We start from the raw sequence: 17,144 nt of genomic DNA on the forward strand, positions 1-17,144 counted from the left end.
CCAATGGACCTCCCTTGTTATTATGTCTTCTTGCCATTGACTTGCCAAAATAAATAAATAATTTATCCTATTTATCATGTCTATTTTGAAAGGTCTCCTCTTATTCTTCTTCTTTTTTAATTATGCAGTGACTGCATTAACATAGCTAGCTTACAGCTCATAATAAGCTTAAGTGCATTTTAAAATATACAACAAGAATAAGAACCTAATTTTCCCACAAATTTTTGAATTTTCATGTAATTAAAGAATAAAAATCCTCAGAAAGTAAATTGCTAGGGGTATCATTGATTTCAAAATCTAAGCTTTAGCAGTATTAATTGATAAAGCTTACGACACTCTATGACACATTCTCAAATGATGTGGGATTTTTCACTATTCTACAGGTTCCAAATTAGATCAACAATTTAGTCAGTTTTTCATCTCTCTCTCTCTCTCTCTCTCTCTCTCTCTCTCTCTCTCATATGCATACACACTTATAATTAAGGAATTCCCCTGTTTGTCTTGAATTAAGTAAACAACAGAGCACTATCAGTTTCATCCAAAAAAAAAAAAAAAAAAGAGCACTATCAGTGGAGAGTGACATTGTTTAATCCTAAGAATCTGAAAAAGACTTCAGCAAAATGACAACAAATTCGATTAAGACAAAATATCTAGATACTTTTTAATACTTTGATTGACTGTGATTTGACAAATGCTTCAAAAAACCAAGTAAAAAAAAAGGCTATAAAACTTTAGTGGAGAAACGAGCTCTCCTTCCTTATTAGCTGGGCTGAGGCTGAGAGCCTGAGACTTAATCAAGCAAGGGATTTAGGGTTGGTGTTTAGTGGAGACACAAGCTCTCCTACCAATCTACTTCTGCTTTCACTTTTCCCCCCCTTATAGTACTTTTAAACTCAATGGATTTTCACGTGTAACTACTTGTCTCAGTAAACAGGCGCACCGTGCCATTCCTGACTTCTGTAAGGGTGGTTGGCGGTGGGCCTCCGCCTGCAATGGAAGTACTAACCAACTGTCAACCCATCAAAGGAATGAGAGGGAAGCCATTGTTGGATCATGAAGTTTTGGCTGTCAACCTTTGTCACTTCTTGAACTACTCCTGCCCTTGGGAAGAGAATTGGATAGATTGAATCGGTCTATTAGAATCATAATGTCGACCGCCATCGAGATCTTAGTTTTGGCTGATTCAAGGGTTTTTTTATCGGGATTCAAACGATTCTGACCGATTCCATTTTCTTGAACCATGATTTCAGGTGGCCATGATTATTCCCTAGATTTTGTTCTGGACTACAGTTTTATGCATAAAGGATTAAATCATAGCATAAAGTATTGATGAGCATAACTGTTTTACTTCCAGAGAGAAAGGAGGGGGAAGTAGGTAGCAGATCACAGAGAGAGAACGAATCAAGGGATCTGAAAGTATCAAGACAGAAAGAAAGAGAAAAAGTTTGTTTTTCTTAGAAATCGGTAAAGAAGTTGTGTGCATAGGACTTGAAGTAATTTTAGGCAAGTATAAGGGAGTGATAGAAATTAACAACCCTTACTATGCTTGTCCCATTAGATTATTATTGATTGTACTTGGAAGACAGCTTTTTATGTGGGAACAGTAGTAACAAGCTCAATTTTAAAAGAGAAGGTTTTGTTATAAATTGCGAGGCCCACATAAATCTGTTTAGGTCATGAAAAGGGTCACTAACATGGGGAGCTCAATCCATTAAGTTCAAAAGGTTCATTAGTTTAGAAATTACATAAAAGACCCATCTTGGACAAACAATTTGTTTGGCTCTGTAGAGTGTAGTCCACCTAAATAAATGAGGCAATAATTGGCCACAAATGAATCCTCCTCACCCAAAGCTTTGCATGGCCTGTTGACTAAGAAAGTTCACACTCTATACAAGATACCAATTAAGTAAGAAAACAATGGTATTCATAATCACCTAACATAAGTAACAAGGAAAACCAAAAATAACCAGGATCGCAGCACAGGATATTAAACCAGATATAGGAGAATTTCTGTAACTCACATCAGATCAGTCTGATTAAAGTAGAACTATGTTCGAGTGTACCTAATTGAGTGGAGAACTCCTCAAAATTTGATCAAAATCCGACGGATAGATGTGAAGTTATGGGACTGTTACATAATTAGCAAGTCGCTAAAACCAGAATTAGAAAGTCATGTAACAGCATATAAACAGTGAGTAATAACTCGGACATTAGGACATTAACAACAATTGATAACTAACAGAAATTCTGCAAACCAGAATAGAAAGTAAGAAAATAGAAGTTTCTAAATTGGGAACAATGGCTGCAATAACATTAACTAAGCACCTCTAAACCTGTGGCACCATGCACAGGTCAATGGAATGTAAGTATGTGATTCAGATAACAGAACATAAGGGTCAGATGAATTTTGGTAGAGACAAGGTGAGAAAGAAGTAATGAAAGAAAGAAAAAAGTAGACAGACGAAGGATATGTTGGTTGCCCACCGACTATGAGATAGCCTCTCACCAATCTCCACCTTGGAATCTCACCAAGGTTTGATGTCTCTCATGGCATGGGTGTCTCTCACACTCACACACATGCACATAGCATTCAAAGAGTTGCTGTCAGAATCGTGGGAGGCTAGGGCCTCCTTTATTTCTAAACTGTCTTGTTACAAAATAGAAACTCCCTTGGCTAATGGAGAGAATTACAAAATAGCAACTAAATAAAACTTAAAAGGAAATAGATACTCAAATTATAGAAACCTAGTATTCTTAATAACTAAGAAACACAAAAAATAGAAACTAACGACTTAATCCCGTATATGACCTAAATCCCAATATTTGGGCTTATAGAATTGACCCATTACAAAAGTAAACCCAAAAATATAAAGCCCTTGGCTCATACAACCCATTGGAAACTCAAAATTACACATATTAGCCCATTCTTGGTCCAGTTTGATGGCCTGGTTTGTTTCTGCCCTTGTTCTTTTGAGCTACATCAATCAACTCCCAGGAGTCACGGACTCATGAGTAAAAAGAGCGTCCTAACTACAATGATAATACAGCCACAAATTTTCCATTTGACTTCAACAAAAAAAGGCACCCAACTACAAATATAACTACAATTTTGACTTCAACATGGACTCCGAAAGATCTTTCGATGTAAGAAGGCAAGGAATTGTTCCAAGAGTAGCAGGACCAACTCAAAGCCCAACTAGCACTACAAAATAGATTATATTAGAAAGAATAAGATAACTATTGTTAGACCCGCTTATCCCAAAAGCTCAAGTTCTTGGGTAGGCACAGAACAATATACATCAACACCACCCCGCACATGTAGACCCACACACACACACATGACTCTACACGTTATAACACCACCGTGGCACCATCATGGGGCACCGAGGGGCAAGGCGTTGGCGCACAACAACCCAACACAAACCCCTCACACATACCAGGGATCGAACACCCGACCTGGCTCTGGACCATGTTACTATCTAATGCAAAAGCTCAAGCTTTTAGGAAGGGCAGTCAATAATGTATATCAACATCCACAACGATGTATAATAGAAAATTTGGGGGAGGAATACTTGGACATCAAAACACTATTGGATCTCTGAATGCACCAGAAACACCAAAAGACCAGAGTTTCCCAGAGGACATGTTGCGACTAATCACTTTTTTCAGGAACAAGTTCTGGGAAATTGGAAAAGGGTGTATGGAAATACCTGATAATAATGATCCAATCTTGAGAAATGGAATCCATAAAGATGTCCCAGGGTGTATCTACCATGGTGGAACAATGTACTACTCAAATACTGATCAAATCAATGACGTCTATATAGGAATGCCTGCTTCTCTTGAAAAGATCCTGCTATTCCTTCCTTCCTAGATACTCATACTCCATAACAGGAATCTCCACATCAGTTCACCCCTCTTTCCAAGTGATACGAAATATCAACACCATTTCCATTATATGTCATGCAAATAGATTCAACTGATTCCACAAAGACTGAGAAAGTGGCACGAGCATAATTTTCAAAACAGCTCAAATTTAGGTTTGGCCAAGTTTCTTCAATGCTTTCAGCTAGTTTACATACATAAACAAAAGACTAACTAGTTTGTTTCAAGTAGCTAAAACAAATCAAGTGGTCCAAACTCCAAAGTCTTAAGCCAAACAGAGCATGATTTTTAAAACAGCTCACTTTCCATCCAACACAATTAAGTTACAAGAAACCCAACTTACTCTAGAAAAAAAATCAGGATGGCTCAATTGAGTAAATTAGGTTCAGTTGAGCTGGAACCAAGTCGCAACTCTTTCCATGGTACAAATCACAGTTTCTGGGCAATTCAACCCATCCAAAATAATAATCCAAGTTTCCTCGCTATTGCTTCCTTTCTTGTCAAACTTGCAATCACTTCTTCTTGTTTGATTCTTCCTTCCTATTCTGGATTTGTTTCCTTCAGACAATCAACTCTTTCTCTACCACTGTTTCCCATGATTCAGAAGACAATGAACTTCTCTTAGGAACTAGACCTAGAATTACTCCTTAGAGAGGTCCCTTCAGAAAAGTTATCAATCAGCCTCACCTCAATAGTCACAACATTAAGAGTCTTATTATGATTTTTAAAACACAGGACAAATTATAATGAGTGTGTTTACTGTAAAAATAGGAGTCGAAATTAAGATTAGTCATTAGTCAAGATGATGATCTTAGTGCCTACTTTCAACATCTTGTATGGTTATCCATAAAGAGGTAGACCTTGAAAAAGATGTTGCCGCAAGAACTGAAGCAAGGTGTATGAAGTATCTTGAGAATTGTCTGCTGACATACTAATTATTTTAAAGTAAAAACTAAAAAATTTAGGGTATAATGGTGACCCGTTGTTTGGGTACAATTGAGTTAAAAAAAAGGAAAGGAGGGAAGTAAGAGGAGAGAGGATAGAGGGAAGACATAACAAACAATCTAAATTGAGTAAAAGGTGGGGAGAGCTTTGATATGGCTTAAATCAGAAAACTAAATGAGAGCAAATTTTATAAAATGCTACCTGTTAAGGTGCCAATATGGATTAATTTTGTGACATGGAAGTAGAGAAGTTATGGAATCCCATGTGGAAGGCCTTTTGGTCATGAACTTTTGAGATTACCTTGACCATAAACATGATTGGGACAGTTAGAGATCCAAAAGTTTTGATAACTTTCTATACGGGTACTTCTGCATTTTATTTAAGGGTAAAGTTTATCTTATCTGGTAGGCACAAAAATCTGCCATGTGACATCTCAGATGGGACCCAAATTTTGTGGAGAGGTAAACCCCAAGTTACCTCACCCCACCTGCGAAGTTTCAGCCTAATTGGAGTTGGCCAATTGGCAATATAAATCTTTGGAAAACCAGGATTACATGAGGGAACATGCCAATACATGGGTGACTAAAAATACATGAGTGCATGGACATACATGAGGCTGAAATTTGACATGTGGCAAATCGACGCATTGCCCTTTTTATTCATCAATTGGAATTGCCAAATCATCCTGCCATATTACAGTGCATAGGCTGGCCCTATAAGTGATGCAGTCCAAATTCATCTCTAAAGCAGGCCAATATTTGGCCCATATCATGGGTAGAATTCTGTCCATTAGATCCATTCGAGTTCAGCCATATTTGTTCATATTCTGCTGTATCGAACCAGCAGCTGAAGGAGATATTCTCAGAATTTGAGTGGGCCGCGCATGACAGCTGGTGGAGATTGAATTGAAGATCATTGCGTGGAGATTTTGGTTCAAGGGATGATGAGCTGTCATATCTCTTATTCACTTTCTATTATGTTAGTCTCTAGTTAGTTTCTATTTTCTCAAGTTAAAAGTTTTGTAGCCATGGCTGATTAGAAGTTTCTATTTAGTAGTTAAGAGTTGGATTTTATTCGTGTTTCTATTTATGAAGATGTAAGCTAGTTTAGGAAGTTTTTAGTTTCTTGGTTTGTACTCCCCACGCAATAGAAATTTCTGAAGCTATAAACAAAGGCAAGGGGCTGTATTCAGCAGCCATCGAATTGAGAACAGAAAACTTGGTGCATTAATCATGAGAATTGTGAGATACAGTGAGGTAAGAGACCTACGAGAGGGTGAGAGGCTCAACCCATTTTATCGCCCTTCTCCTTCTTCCTTCTTTTCCTCTTCCAATCAATACTTCTTTCTCCCCATATTCTGATCTATTTTGCTGAGCACATCTGAAGCCATCCGAACTCCAGGGAAACTACTGGTTTCATCCGTTGAAACCCCTACTGAAGATTCAAGTTGCTGCTGTTCTGGTTGAAGATTTGAAGAGCCATCCCAGCCCCTGCGATACTGCTTTCTGGGGATTTCTGGCTGAACCTTGAAGACCTCTGATCTCCCCAAGTTACTTACCTGTTGCTGCCCATCTTTTGGGGATCAATCCACCATCCAACAACCCCCCACTCGACCTGAGTTTGAGGTTGTTTGGAAACCTACTGTGGCTGCTACCACAGTTCTCCTATTGTGTGCTAAATTAGGAAAGTTCAAGAACTACAGATTCAACCATCAACTTGGGCCGACTTGGAGGTCTGAATCATACCAATATCCCTTCTATTCGATGGCAATATCCTCCAATTCCTTGTCTGCTGCTATGTTATTTCGTTACAAGTTTGTTTCCTGAAATTTAAGCACTTTTTCTATGGTCTGCGATAGGGTGAAAGGCTGCTTCCTAGTGTGCCTTAAGGTTGGGATTATTTATTATGTATTGTGAGGTGTTGTTGGGTGTTATAAGACCAATATAACCTACTGATCTTAGATCTGAGTTCAAAGTTCTGTCCCTGATATAAGCCTGAAACCAGTACCTATATTTGGTTGTAACTGTGATCCTATCTAGGGTTACGGTGCTCCATACCTAGCCTTACATTATTTGGTATCACAGCCATGACTCGAGAGTTCAAATACTCCACACCATGCTCCAATGATTACTAATGATGCTCTTGCCAAAGCTATTCGACAGTTAACTGAGAATTTGTCTACAATGGAGTAACGCCTTAATGCATACACAGGACAAACTGATGCAGGGCATTCAGCCAGCCCGTCAGGCCTAGCTTACCAGGCCCAGCCCAAGTTCAAGACCAGTCCAGATCAACCTGGATTGATTACAATTCTATCCCTCACAGGAAATTCATGGACCCCTGGGACTGCCAAGTCTGGCCCCACAAGTCAACAACAGTCTAGTGACTTTTCAATACCAGCAGTGACTCTTCAGTTCCAACAAAGTGCCTTCTAATTTTCCTAGTTTCTAGTTAGGTGTCTTTTCATGTTCCTAGGCAGTTTTAATGTTTTTTTTAATTATTCTTGTTTGTAGTTCCTATGTCTTGGGAACATTTTTCTATTTCTTGGTTTTAGTTTCTAGGTCTAGGTTTTATTTTCTATGCATTGGATTTTGTTTTCTTGGTGTGGGAATTCCAACAGTCTCTTTATGTCAAATGCATGTATCTCAAGAGTATGCTTAGTCTCCTCTTCCCCTATAAATACCAAATCATGGAGGCTGTTTTAGCAGCCAGAATTTTAACAAAAAAAGAAATCTTTCTTTGAAAGACTATATCCTGTGGATCTCAGGTGGGCTGTAGACTCAGCAAATTACATCCAAGGTGGATCTCCTTGGTGGTGGCATTGGTGGATCTCCAAGAACCAGGGCACTAGTGGATCTCTAGTTCCCACATACCTATCCTCATCATCTCCATCATCCATTTCCTGCAGCCCCCCTCCATCAACCTCCATCATACCTACCCATAACCCACTCAAACCAGATTCAGATCAGAACCCTCTTCCAGATTCGATCTTGGCTTGCTTACCCTCTCGGGCTTGGATCATTAGAGGCTTATAACTTGCCGGTTCTCTTTTAGTTCATCGATCCTTCGTATTTTTTTTTGCATCACAAATGGGAGGACAGCAGCAAACTACTGTCAACCATTTTCCTCGACCTCCTCTTTGACAAGAGCACAGAGAACCATACGTACACCAGTCACCTATGATGATGATGTTACTGATCGTGATGCAAATCCACAAGAGACTGATGAAAAATAAGGTGAAGCTCACATTGAAGGAGTACAACGGGAAGCACAATGCCACAACCCATTAGTCTTCTATGAATGGTTATATGCTCTTGACGACTACTTCGATTGGTTCATGCTAATGGAGGAGCGAAAGATGAAGCTAGCCCATGCTAAGTTGATAGGGCCAGCAAAGGAGAGGTGGCATACTCATGAAGACAAGTTGCATCGTCCTAGACAAGAGCCTACCACTTGGGAGGAGATGAAAGAATTGTTGAAGGACAAGTACCTACCCTCAAATTTTCGGCGAAGGTCACGTGATCAGCTTCATAGTGGTCATGGCGTCTAGGCGACCCAAGGCATTGGAGAGGGTCCAAAATCAAGGTGACACCAACTAAGCGTCCAAAGCGCCTGACTAGGCAATGCCTTAACAACTATGATCAGATCAACACCCTTCGTCAAGGGACTATGACAGTGGAGGAGTATATGGATAAGTTCGGTGATCTTCTTTCACGTACAAGAGTAGATGAAGACGACGAACAACTCCGACAACGAACAACTCCTATCTCGCTTCAAATTGGGTTTACGAGCTAACATTCGTGACAAGATAGGTATGACGCATATTCTCAGTTTGAATGACTGTTTTGAGAAAGCAATGGATGCTAAAGACTTCCTCAAAACATCTACACAACACTTTAACCCATCATCAAGAGATGCTAGACAAAATCTTCCAGCAAGCAAGCCAAATGGTGTTTCTTACCAGAGCTCCACAAGTTACAACGGACAAGGGTAAAGTATTGTCTAGTGATGAGGACATTAAGTGTTACCACTGAAAGGATTATGGACATTTTGCCAAATTCTGTCCGCACCATCTTAATACTAACTCTGTTATTGCGGCACTCGAGGCCAATCCAAAACTCTTAGCGTGTGAACCCGTGGAATTTGATGATGGGAAGAATGGTGATGCTGATAATGGAGATGCAGAGAACGAAGATGACACAGACCCTTTTGGCGCTCATGTTCTATGTGTAGCTCTAACTATTGAGGAGATTGTGAACTAAAACGAAGAACTTAAAGAGTTTGAGTTTGAAGCAGAGAAGGCTGAAGACATGTTCATGGACGATCCAATGGACACGACTGATGAAGTTGAAGTTGAGCACGTGGAATTTGTTATCCCCTCAAAGTACTTTGAAGAGAGAACTCCACACATCCTAGATTACATTCGTATCTTCCAAGAACTACCTAAATTCAGCTCTGGATTGAAGACGGACGTGCACAATACGAAGATTAGTCCTACACTTATCAAATTAGAGGTCAATTTTTTTCTACATGGGGGGGGGGGGGGAATTGATGCAGTCCAAGTCCATCGATTGGGCTCTAAAGTAAGCCAATATTGGCCCATAAAATGGGTCACATTCTTTCCATTAATTCCATTCGAGTTCAGTCATATTTGTTTCATATTCTGGTGTATCGAGCCAGCTGCTGAAGGAGATGTTCTCAGATTTTGAGTGGGCCCCATGACAGCTGGTGGAGATTGAATTGAAGACCATTGCATGGAGATTTGGTGCAAGGATGATGAGCTGTCATATCTCTTATCCACTTTCTATTTTGTTAGTCTCTAGTTAGTTTCTATTTTTATGTTACTATTTTTATAACCATGGCTGAGTTAGAAGCTTCTATTTAGTAGTTAGGGGTTGGATTTTATTCTTGTTTCTATTTTTTGAAGATGTAAGATAGTTTAGAAAGTTCTTAGTTTCTTGGTTTGTACTCCCCACGCAATAGAAATTACTGAAGTTATAAATAAAGGCAAGGGGCTGTATTCAGCAGTCATCGAATTGAGAAAAGAAACCTCAGTCCATTGATCATGAGGGATGTGAGATACAATGAGGTGAGAGGCCCAGAGAAGAGTGAGAGGCCCCATTTTATCCCTCTTCTCTTTCTTCATTCTTTTCCTCTTCCAATCAATACTTCTTTCTCCTGATGCAAACCCGGGTTGAAATAACCCTTATTGGGTTGCTTAAGGGCCCACCCAAGAAAAGAAGCACTCAAATCCAAAGTTGAATGGCAAACTAGTGATTAAATCAGGATTTATAAAGATAATGGCAAAATGGTGAATTAATAGAAGGCTTTAATGGAATGGCAGTGTTGTAAATAAATGGAATCAATTATAACAAAGAAACAAGGGAATGGGTCTCACATGTTAAAGGAGGGGTATACTTGGAATGGAACACAAATTAGGGATACAGAATCATAAAGAAATAAAGCAAGGGTAATATTGGAAAAACCAGAAATTAGGGATTAAAGAAATAGATGAACCTCACTTCTTCCTCCTTCATGGAAGACCAGGCGGTAGCTTCAAATCTCGAAGAGAAGTACTCAATACTATGAGGTTCACTCAAGCAGAATTTCTGGACTCATGTACTAAATCCCAATCTTTAGTGGAACCAGCCAATAAACCCGCAGTTCAGCAACCTAACAACCAAGAGATTTGATAGGAAGCAGAACCAGGCGGACATTAGGGTTTCAGACCTGTTGCAGGTATTATTCCTCACCACAGGAATGGGATTAGGACTGGAGGTAATGTAGTCCTAGATAGGTAGGAGGCCTACTAGGAGCCAAACAACAGGATCAAATAACAAAAGGGGTTGCTGGTTCGAATGGACAGCACTAGGATTTAGGTCAATTCCTAGGGTTAGGGTTGGATATTGGGAAAGGGGTTTATAGGGTATTAATGGGCAGGTCTAGGGGGTCAATATGGCATAAAAATAATAGGATTTGGGAAGGTTTTAAAATTCTGCAGTTCTGGACAGAATTGTGTTACAGGTTTTGGATTTTAATGGAGTAAAGGAATGGAGGGGATAAAGTGGGAGTTTGGGGCTGAAACTTGGATCGAGTGTCAACAATGATGTAAGGGATGTATGCTGAAAGTTTGGTTTGAAACTGATGGACAGATTTAGAGTTATGGAGGTTTCCTAGTAGAAGTAGGAGAGAGGGGTAAAACTGTAATTTCAGACAATCGGCTGGATGGATGGTGCTGAAATTTGAATTGAGTCTCTCTTAGGGTTTGAGAAAGACTTGATCAAATTTTTAGCAGATTCTAATGGTTAGATTTGGCTAGGCAGAATTCTCACGAAAATCACCTTGTATGTGACCTTCTAGAAGGAAGAAGAATAGTTGCAGAATTTCTTACTTGTTACGGTCTTCAATGGCAACAACTTTGAAGATGAACAATGGGGTCTCCTGATCTTCACAATGCAAGGAGATAAGTAGCAGCCCTCCCGATCTTCACAATGCAAGGAGTCGATTGGAGATCCACCAATCCCTTCAACATTGATATTACTCACAAGGCAACCTTGATATTACTCACAAGGCACACTCACGATGGAGCAAAGGCAGCAACAAAGGCAGCAAGCATAAAGCTAATTTTTATTAATCAAATTCGTATTCAATGCTGGCCTCCCTTACAAACTTATATAGAAGACTCAAAAATAGACTTAGACACTAAAAAGGAATGGCCTAACCTTATCCCTAACCTATTAGGCAACTTAAACTGACTAGAAAACCCAAATAGACTCAAAATAGAGTCCTAATGACTTAAAACAACTTAAACTACCTAAAATAAAGAAGATTCCCTAATAGCCAATAGGATATAAGAACCTCTTAACCAATAGGATCACTTCACTTAAATTAGACCAATTGAACCAATTGGATGCAACCAATTTAAACCGGTTCAATTAAAAACACAAAATAAAAACTAAGTATTGGGCTAATCCCGTATGCAACCTATATACCCCTATTTCAGGCCCACTAAAGTGGCCTAATACATAGAAAACCCTTGGGAACAAAGGCCCAACATATATATATCCCAACCCTACACTGATTCCCAATGAAACAAGCCCTATTTGATGATGAATCTGCATCAGGAGGTTCAAGGGATTAAGTCGCCTAAGGGTAGAGAACCTTCGATATACGTCTTAGAACCATTGAACAACTCGTAAGGAACTCAATCAAATCTGTCACGTCTCAACTGGTTCGGCAATAACAGAATGGGGTAATAACAGTATACCAAAGGGAAGAAGGAGACGTAAAGGGAAAGGAGATTGAGAGAAAGAAGAGAGAATATTAGAGGGAGGGATGAGAACTGCGCACTCAGCTCTTGGCAGCAACACGGTAAATCCTTTTCATTCAATTTTCAAATCTAAAATCTGTCCCCAGCTGTTCAGTTACATGCCCTTTTTATAAAATAAAATCCCTAATCCCATAGTAAAACTGAAATAACCTAGACTCTAACTCTACTTAATCCAAAAACAGAAAACAAACTTAATTAAAATTGGACTCTTATCTTCCTACAATTCTAATAACTGGAATAAAATTAAAAAGAAACCCTATTTGACCCATGCTCTAACTGCATCATCTCCCCATATTCTGATCTATTTTTCTGAGCACATCTGAAGCCATCCGAACTCCATGGAAACTACTGGTTTCATCCATTGAAACCCCTACTGAAGATTCAAGTTGCTGCTGTTTCTGGTTGAAGATTTGAAGAGCCATCCCAGCCCCTACGATACTGTTTTCTGGGGTTTTCTAGCTGAACCTTGAAGACCTCTGATCTCCAAGTTGCTGCCCCCATTTTTTGGGGATCAATCCACCATCCAAGGAACCCCACTCGACCTGAGTTTGAGGTTGTTTGGCAACCTGCTGTGGCTGCTACCAGAGTTCTCCCATTGTATGCTAAATTAGGAAAATTCAAAAACTACAAATTCAGCCATCATTTGGGCTGATTTTTGGAGGTCTGAATCACACCAATATCCCTTCTATTTGATGGTTATATCCTTCCAATCCCTTGGCTGCTACTGTGTTATTTTGTTACAAGTTTTTTTCCTGAAATTTAGGCCCTTTTCTGTGGTCTGCGATAGGGTGATAGGCTGCTTCCTAGTGTGCCTTTGGGTTGGGATTATTTATTATGTGTTGTGAGGAGTTGTTGGGTGTTAGAAGACCAATATAACTTACTGATCTTAGGTCTGAGTTCAAAATTCTGTTACTGGAATAAGTCTGAAACTAGTACCTATATTTGCTTGTAACTGTGATCCTATCTGGGGTTAGGATGCTCCATAACTAGCCTTACATTAATAAGCTTATCAGGTTGAGCCAAAAAGTGGCAATTTTCCCTTTATTTAATAACATATTCACAAATATGTGCCCAAGTCCTACAAAGAAAATGGTACTTTTACTGTTTGCATAAGATATTTCAACTGTTTTTCTCTTCTTACTTCTCTGATTGACTGTCTACACATTATCCTGCCTCACCCCAATCTGTGGGGATGTCAAGTTGAGTTTGGCCAAATCCAGACCAAACCCAATCCAGTACAGTTCCTACTGATTTGGAGAAAATATAGTAGATATGTGGAGTGGCAATGGCAGCCTGGTTCAGATGAATGGGGCCACAAATTCGAGCTTTCAATCTACCTCATAACCTCAGCTAGCATTGTTTTTTTCTTGCTATTAGATGCATGCCTCAAGTAGTTTATGAAGCATGAATGTGCAGTCATGCTCATTTTGGACTCCCTAAAAAGTTCATTCGAAACTTTTACACTTTTTTAAAATATCTCCTCATTCAACACAGCTTTCCATTAATAGATAAACATCTCAGCAACACTTCACGGAGACATTTGTAACCCCCAGCTTGTAATAAATCAAAATTTATAATCAGATTAGTACTCATAAGTCATATCTAAACAAATTGACAAAGATCTCAACTTGATGAACAAGTACTATAAACTCACAAGTGTTGCACATTCCAGATAGACTTAGCTAGGAAAATCTTCATTAAGATGACAAGATAAAGTTCATCAACATCAAAAGTTAGTTTTAAAATCAATCCTAAGCATCCAAAATCATCACAATAGCTCTTCATTCCACAGCATCAAAAGTTATATTTAAAGTCAATCCACTGCAATCCTAAGCATCCAAAATCATCACAACAGTTTTATCCTCCTCAGTATATTATCACGGAACATAAGATCGTATCAAAAAGTTAAATTTGATTCTGAAAGTTGGAATCATACATACAATTTACAGGACAGCTAGAAGAAGAAGAGATCATGCATGAATGAACTCCATTGATTGTGTAAAATCCTAATATCATTAAAAACAATGGTATCTATGGTGTAGAAATCTCATAAAAAGGGAAACCTTCAAAACATCATCAAATTAGTGGACAACCCAACAACAAAGGGTTCCATTAATAACCGAGTCAAGAAGTAAAAGGTGACACCCAACATGATGGATATCGGGAGCGCAGGTAGAGCCTTTTGGCACACAGACAACAAAATCAATGTGCATCCAAGTCCAGATATAATCGCAAGATAACAAGCATACACGGTCATCAGATCATACATTGCAGCTCTACCCACGAGAACACTGTAGAAAACAAAGTCCCCAAGACCCAGTTTGATACCTCGGGTTTCTATCACAGGAATCTCAGTACCACTGCTTCTACCGCCCCAATTATCGGTCTGTTCTCTCTCACTCCCCAAACGCATATTAACAAGGGGTGACATTTCCTCGTCAACAACAATCTCAGAATCTTGATTGCCATAGAGTTGAGCTTGTAGTGACCCAACATTCTCCGTGGAGTAGTCAGACTCAAAACCTCCACTGCTCGTCGGCCTTCCCTCGGCCGAGCAAGAAACCAAAGGAGTCGACTCTTCATCTACTCTCCTATTATCTATCTGTCGAGCCCGAAGATCTGCAGCGTCGACAACTCCAAGCCGATTTCCATTATTCCGTGGCACCGGCTGAAGCTCAACGGAGCCTGACTCCAACGACCCAGTAACTAGAAGGCCCAAGGCAGAAGCTGTGGACGATCCACGACCCCCATGGTTTGGAGATACGGTAGGGCGAGCCTCGTACACCAGAGCCGGAAGCTCTTCGTCCCGGCTCGAAGCGAGCTCAACCAAGAGCTTCAATGGCCCGCCAGGGGCCAACACGGCAACCAAATCGTACACAGCCAGGGCCACAAGCAGTACCCAGGTCGTCCATTCAGGCAACTTGGAAAACCAAGCGGCAACAATTATCCCAAGAAGAACCATATAGCCTTGCCGTAAGAATATCGGAATCCCACCAGAGAAAACCGATAGAACACCCACCACAGTAAAGTTGAAAAGCAGAATAGAGCACGTAATCGAATCAATAGGTATCGAGAAATGCTGGATTATAGACAGAAAGATCGATCCGCCCATAGAACCCAACACAAAGAAAGCAGAGAAGCGCATGTAATTCTTCAAGAAATTGTTGAAATTGTAATAATAGAGAACGACAAGGAGGAAAGTGACGGCCGCTATGAGGATGACGAAGACTGCAGCGTTAAGCAATGCGCCTTCGAATTTCTGGGCGGTAGAGTCGGAGGGGTTCTCCAGGTATACTAAGGTTGCTGCAGAGCGAATTGGGACCGGGTCGGGAGAGGCCGGGGTCAAGGTGTACACCAAGAAGACGACTAAGAGCATGCAGATCGACACGGGAGACATTACGCCTATGATTTCGACACCAATCGATTCGAGAATGCTAGTTTCCATGGATGAGGAATTTTGCTGAACAGGTAGTGGGTTGTCTTTACGGCGGGGAGTTATAGACACGGAAGAGATAAGATGAGGAGGACATGAGATGAGTAGATCATCGTCTTCTCTCTCTCAGAAGTATAGAGCGATTCAGATGCGAGATTTTGAGAGGAATGTAGACTATTCAGAGAAAGGAAAATGCGGTGCAGCCGCAGGACTGAAGGAGAAGGGTGAATTCCGAAAGTAACTCCTGCTTGGTACGGGAGAGGGAGCCCTAGATGCAAGAGTGCAGTTTCACACCACGACCTCACGAAGGATGGTCGATTCGTCGATGAGGGAGTTTAATGGAGAGAGAAAATGTGGGGATCAAGGGTTGGATGTGGATGTGAGAGGCATTTGCAGGAATCTGGCATTGCAACAACCTTTTTCCATTAAGCATTTACTATACTCTTCCACAATATACTTTATTTATTTATTTTTGAGCAAATTACATACACCCCTGTAGTTTAAAACAATAACAAAACATCCCCCTAGTTTTACTTTTACAAAATATCCCCTAATGGCTCACGATGTTAGAAAATTGTTAGTTTTATAAGTAAAAAGACCGTTTTAACCATTTTACCCTTTAATAATATGCATTAACCCTTTTACTCTTATATGATATTACCCAAATCCATCTCCTCAACCATCGTTCCATCCTCATTTTCGTCCATCTATCTCACGTCTTTCTTCTCCGGCGAAGGTGAAGTAGATATAACTTTCCATTTTTGTTTTTCACAATTTTTTTCTTATGAAAAATTCTTGGAAGATTTTGTGTATTGGATTGATGATTGGAGTTAGGATTTTTCTTACTTGGGGTGTGCTTAGGATGTTTCTTGGTGGATTTTTCTAGGGTTTGGTCGGATTGTCTGTGGGAACGGCTCTAATCCTGTGATTTGGACTGTTAGGGTTACAATCAAGACAGGTTGTGGAATAAAGACCTAGAATTTGAATTGTTCAGGTGTCACGCCAATTGGAAATAGAAATCAGCTGTGTAGCTTGCCTTTCACTATAATGCCCCTTTGAATAATCCATCAAAGAGCTCCCACCAGCACAAAGTTCCATGACCAAATGAATAAACAAAGAATCCTCATAAGCCCCTTTGATCCTCACCGCATTAGGGTGCTCAGACAAGTGGTGCATTATCTTAATCTCTCTATACACATCCTCATAGTCCTCCCTGCAAAGAACCTTCCTCTTGGGTGTAAATTTGCAGGAATATTGGTTACCTAGACTTCTCTATGCATGTATGTAGTTCTAAACTGACCTTGCCCTAGCTTCTGGTCGATCTGGTTAAGCTCCCTTAGGTTCTGGGTCTTGTAAGGAATTCTCAACTGCACATCACCATTTACAGAAAATTTAAAATGGGATCTTCTTCCATATCCATAAACCCAAAATTTCACCATCTTCCAATGCAGACTCAGTGTGTGAAGAAGTCTAGTTTCAGCAATTTAACACCAGAACTATAGAACCCACAGACTAAGGTTAGGAAAATATTCAAATTTTGCGCCCATCATA

The 17,144-nt window shown here is 39.9% G+C and overlaps 1 protein-coding gene across 2 annotated transcripts; it reads right to left on the bottom strand.

The window, feature by feature from the left end:
• Positions 1-3,895: 3,895 nt before the first annotated feature.
• LOC122660170 (presenilin-like protein At1g08700) lies at positions 3,896-15,739 on the bottom strand. Of its 2 annotated transcripts, XM_043855371.1 has the most exons (2): positions 14,489-15,739; positions 3,896-3,918 (listed from the first exon to the last, which is right to left on the bottom strand). In XM_043855371.1, the coding sequence occupies exons 1-2, from the start codon at positions 15,603-15,605 to the stop codon at positions 3,911-3,913; spliced, it is 1,125 nt and encodes a 374-aa protein (XP_043711306.1). In that variant the 5' UTR covers positions 15,606-15,739; the 3' UTR covers positions 3,896-3,910. The 2 variants fall into 2 exon arrangements, with proteins under 2 accessions (XP_043711306.1, XP_043711299.1); XM_043855364.1 differs by lacking the exon at positions 3,896-3,918 and having other exon boundaries at positions 14,060-15,731.
• Between the last annotated feature and the right edge of the window lie 1,405 nt (positions 15,740-17,144).

Source organism: Telopea speciosissima, chromosome 1 (assembly GCF_018873765.1).
Source record: "Telopea speciosissima isolate NSW1024214 ecotype Mountain lineage chromosome 1, Tspe_v1, whole genome shotgun sequence".
Taxonomy (NCBI): domain Eukaryota; kingdom Viridiplantae; phylum Streptophyta; class Magnoliopsida; order Proteales; family Proteaceae; genus Telopea; species Telopea speciosissima.

Bases quoted from the DNA above. Each gene is read 5' to 3' on its own strand.
- LOC122660170 (XM_043855364.1), bottom strand. From the start codon at position 15,605: ATGGAAACTAGCATTCTCGAATCGATTGGTGTCGAAATCATAGGCGTA.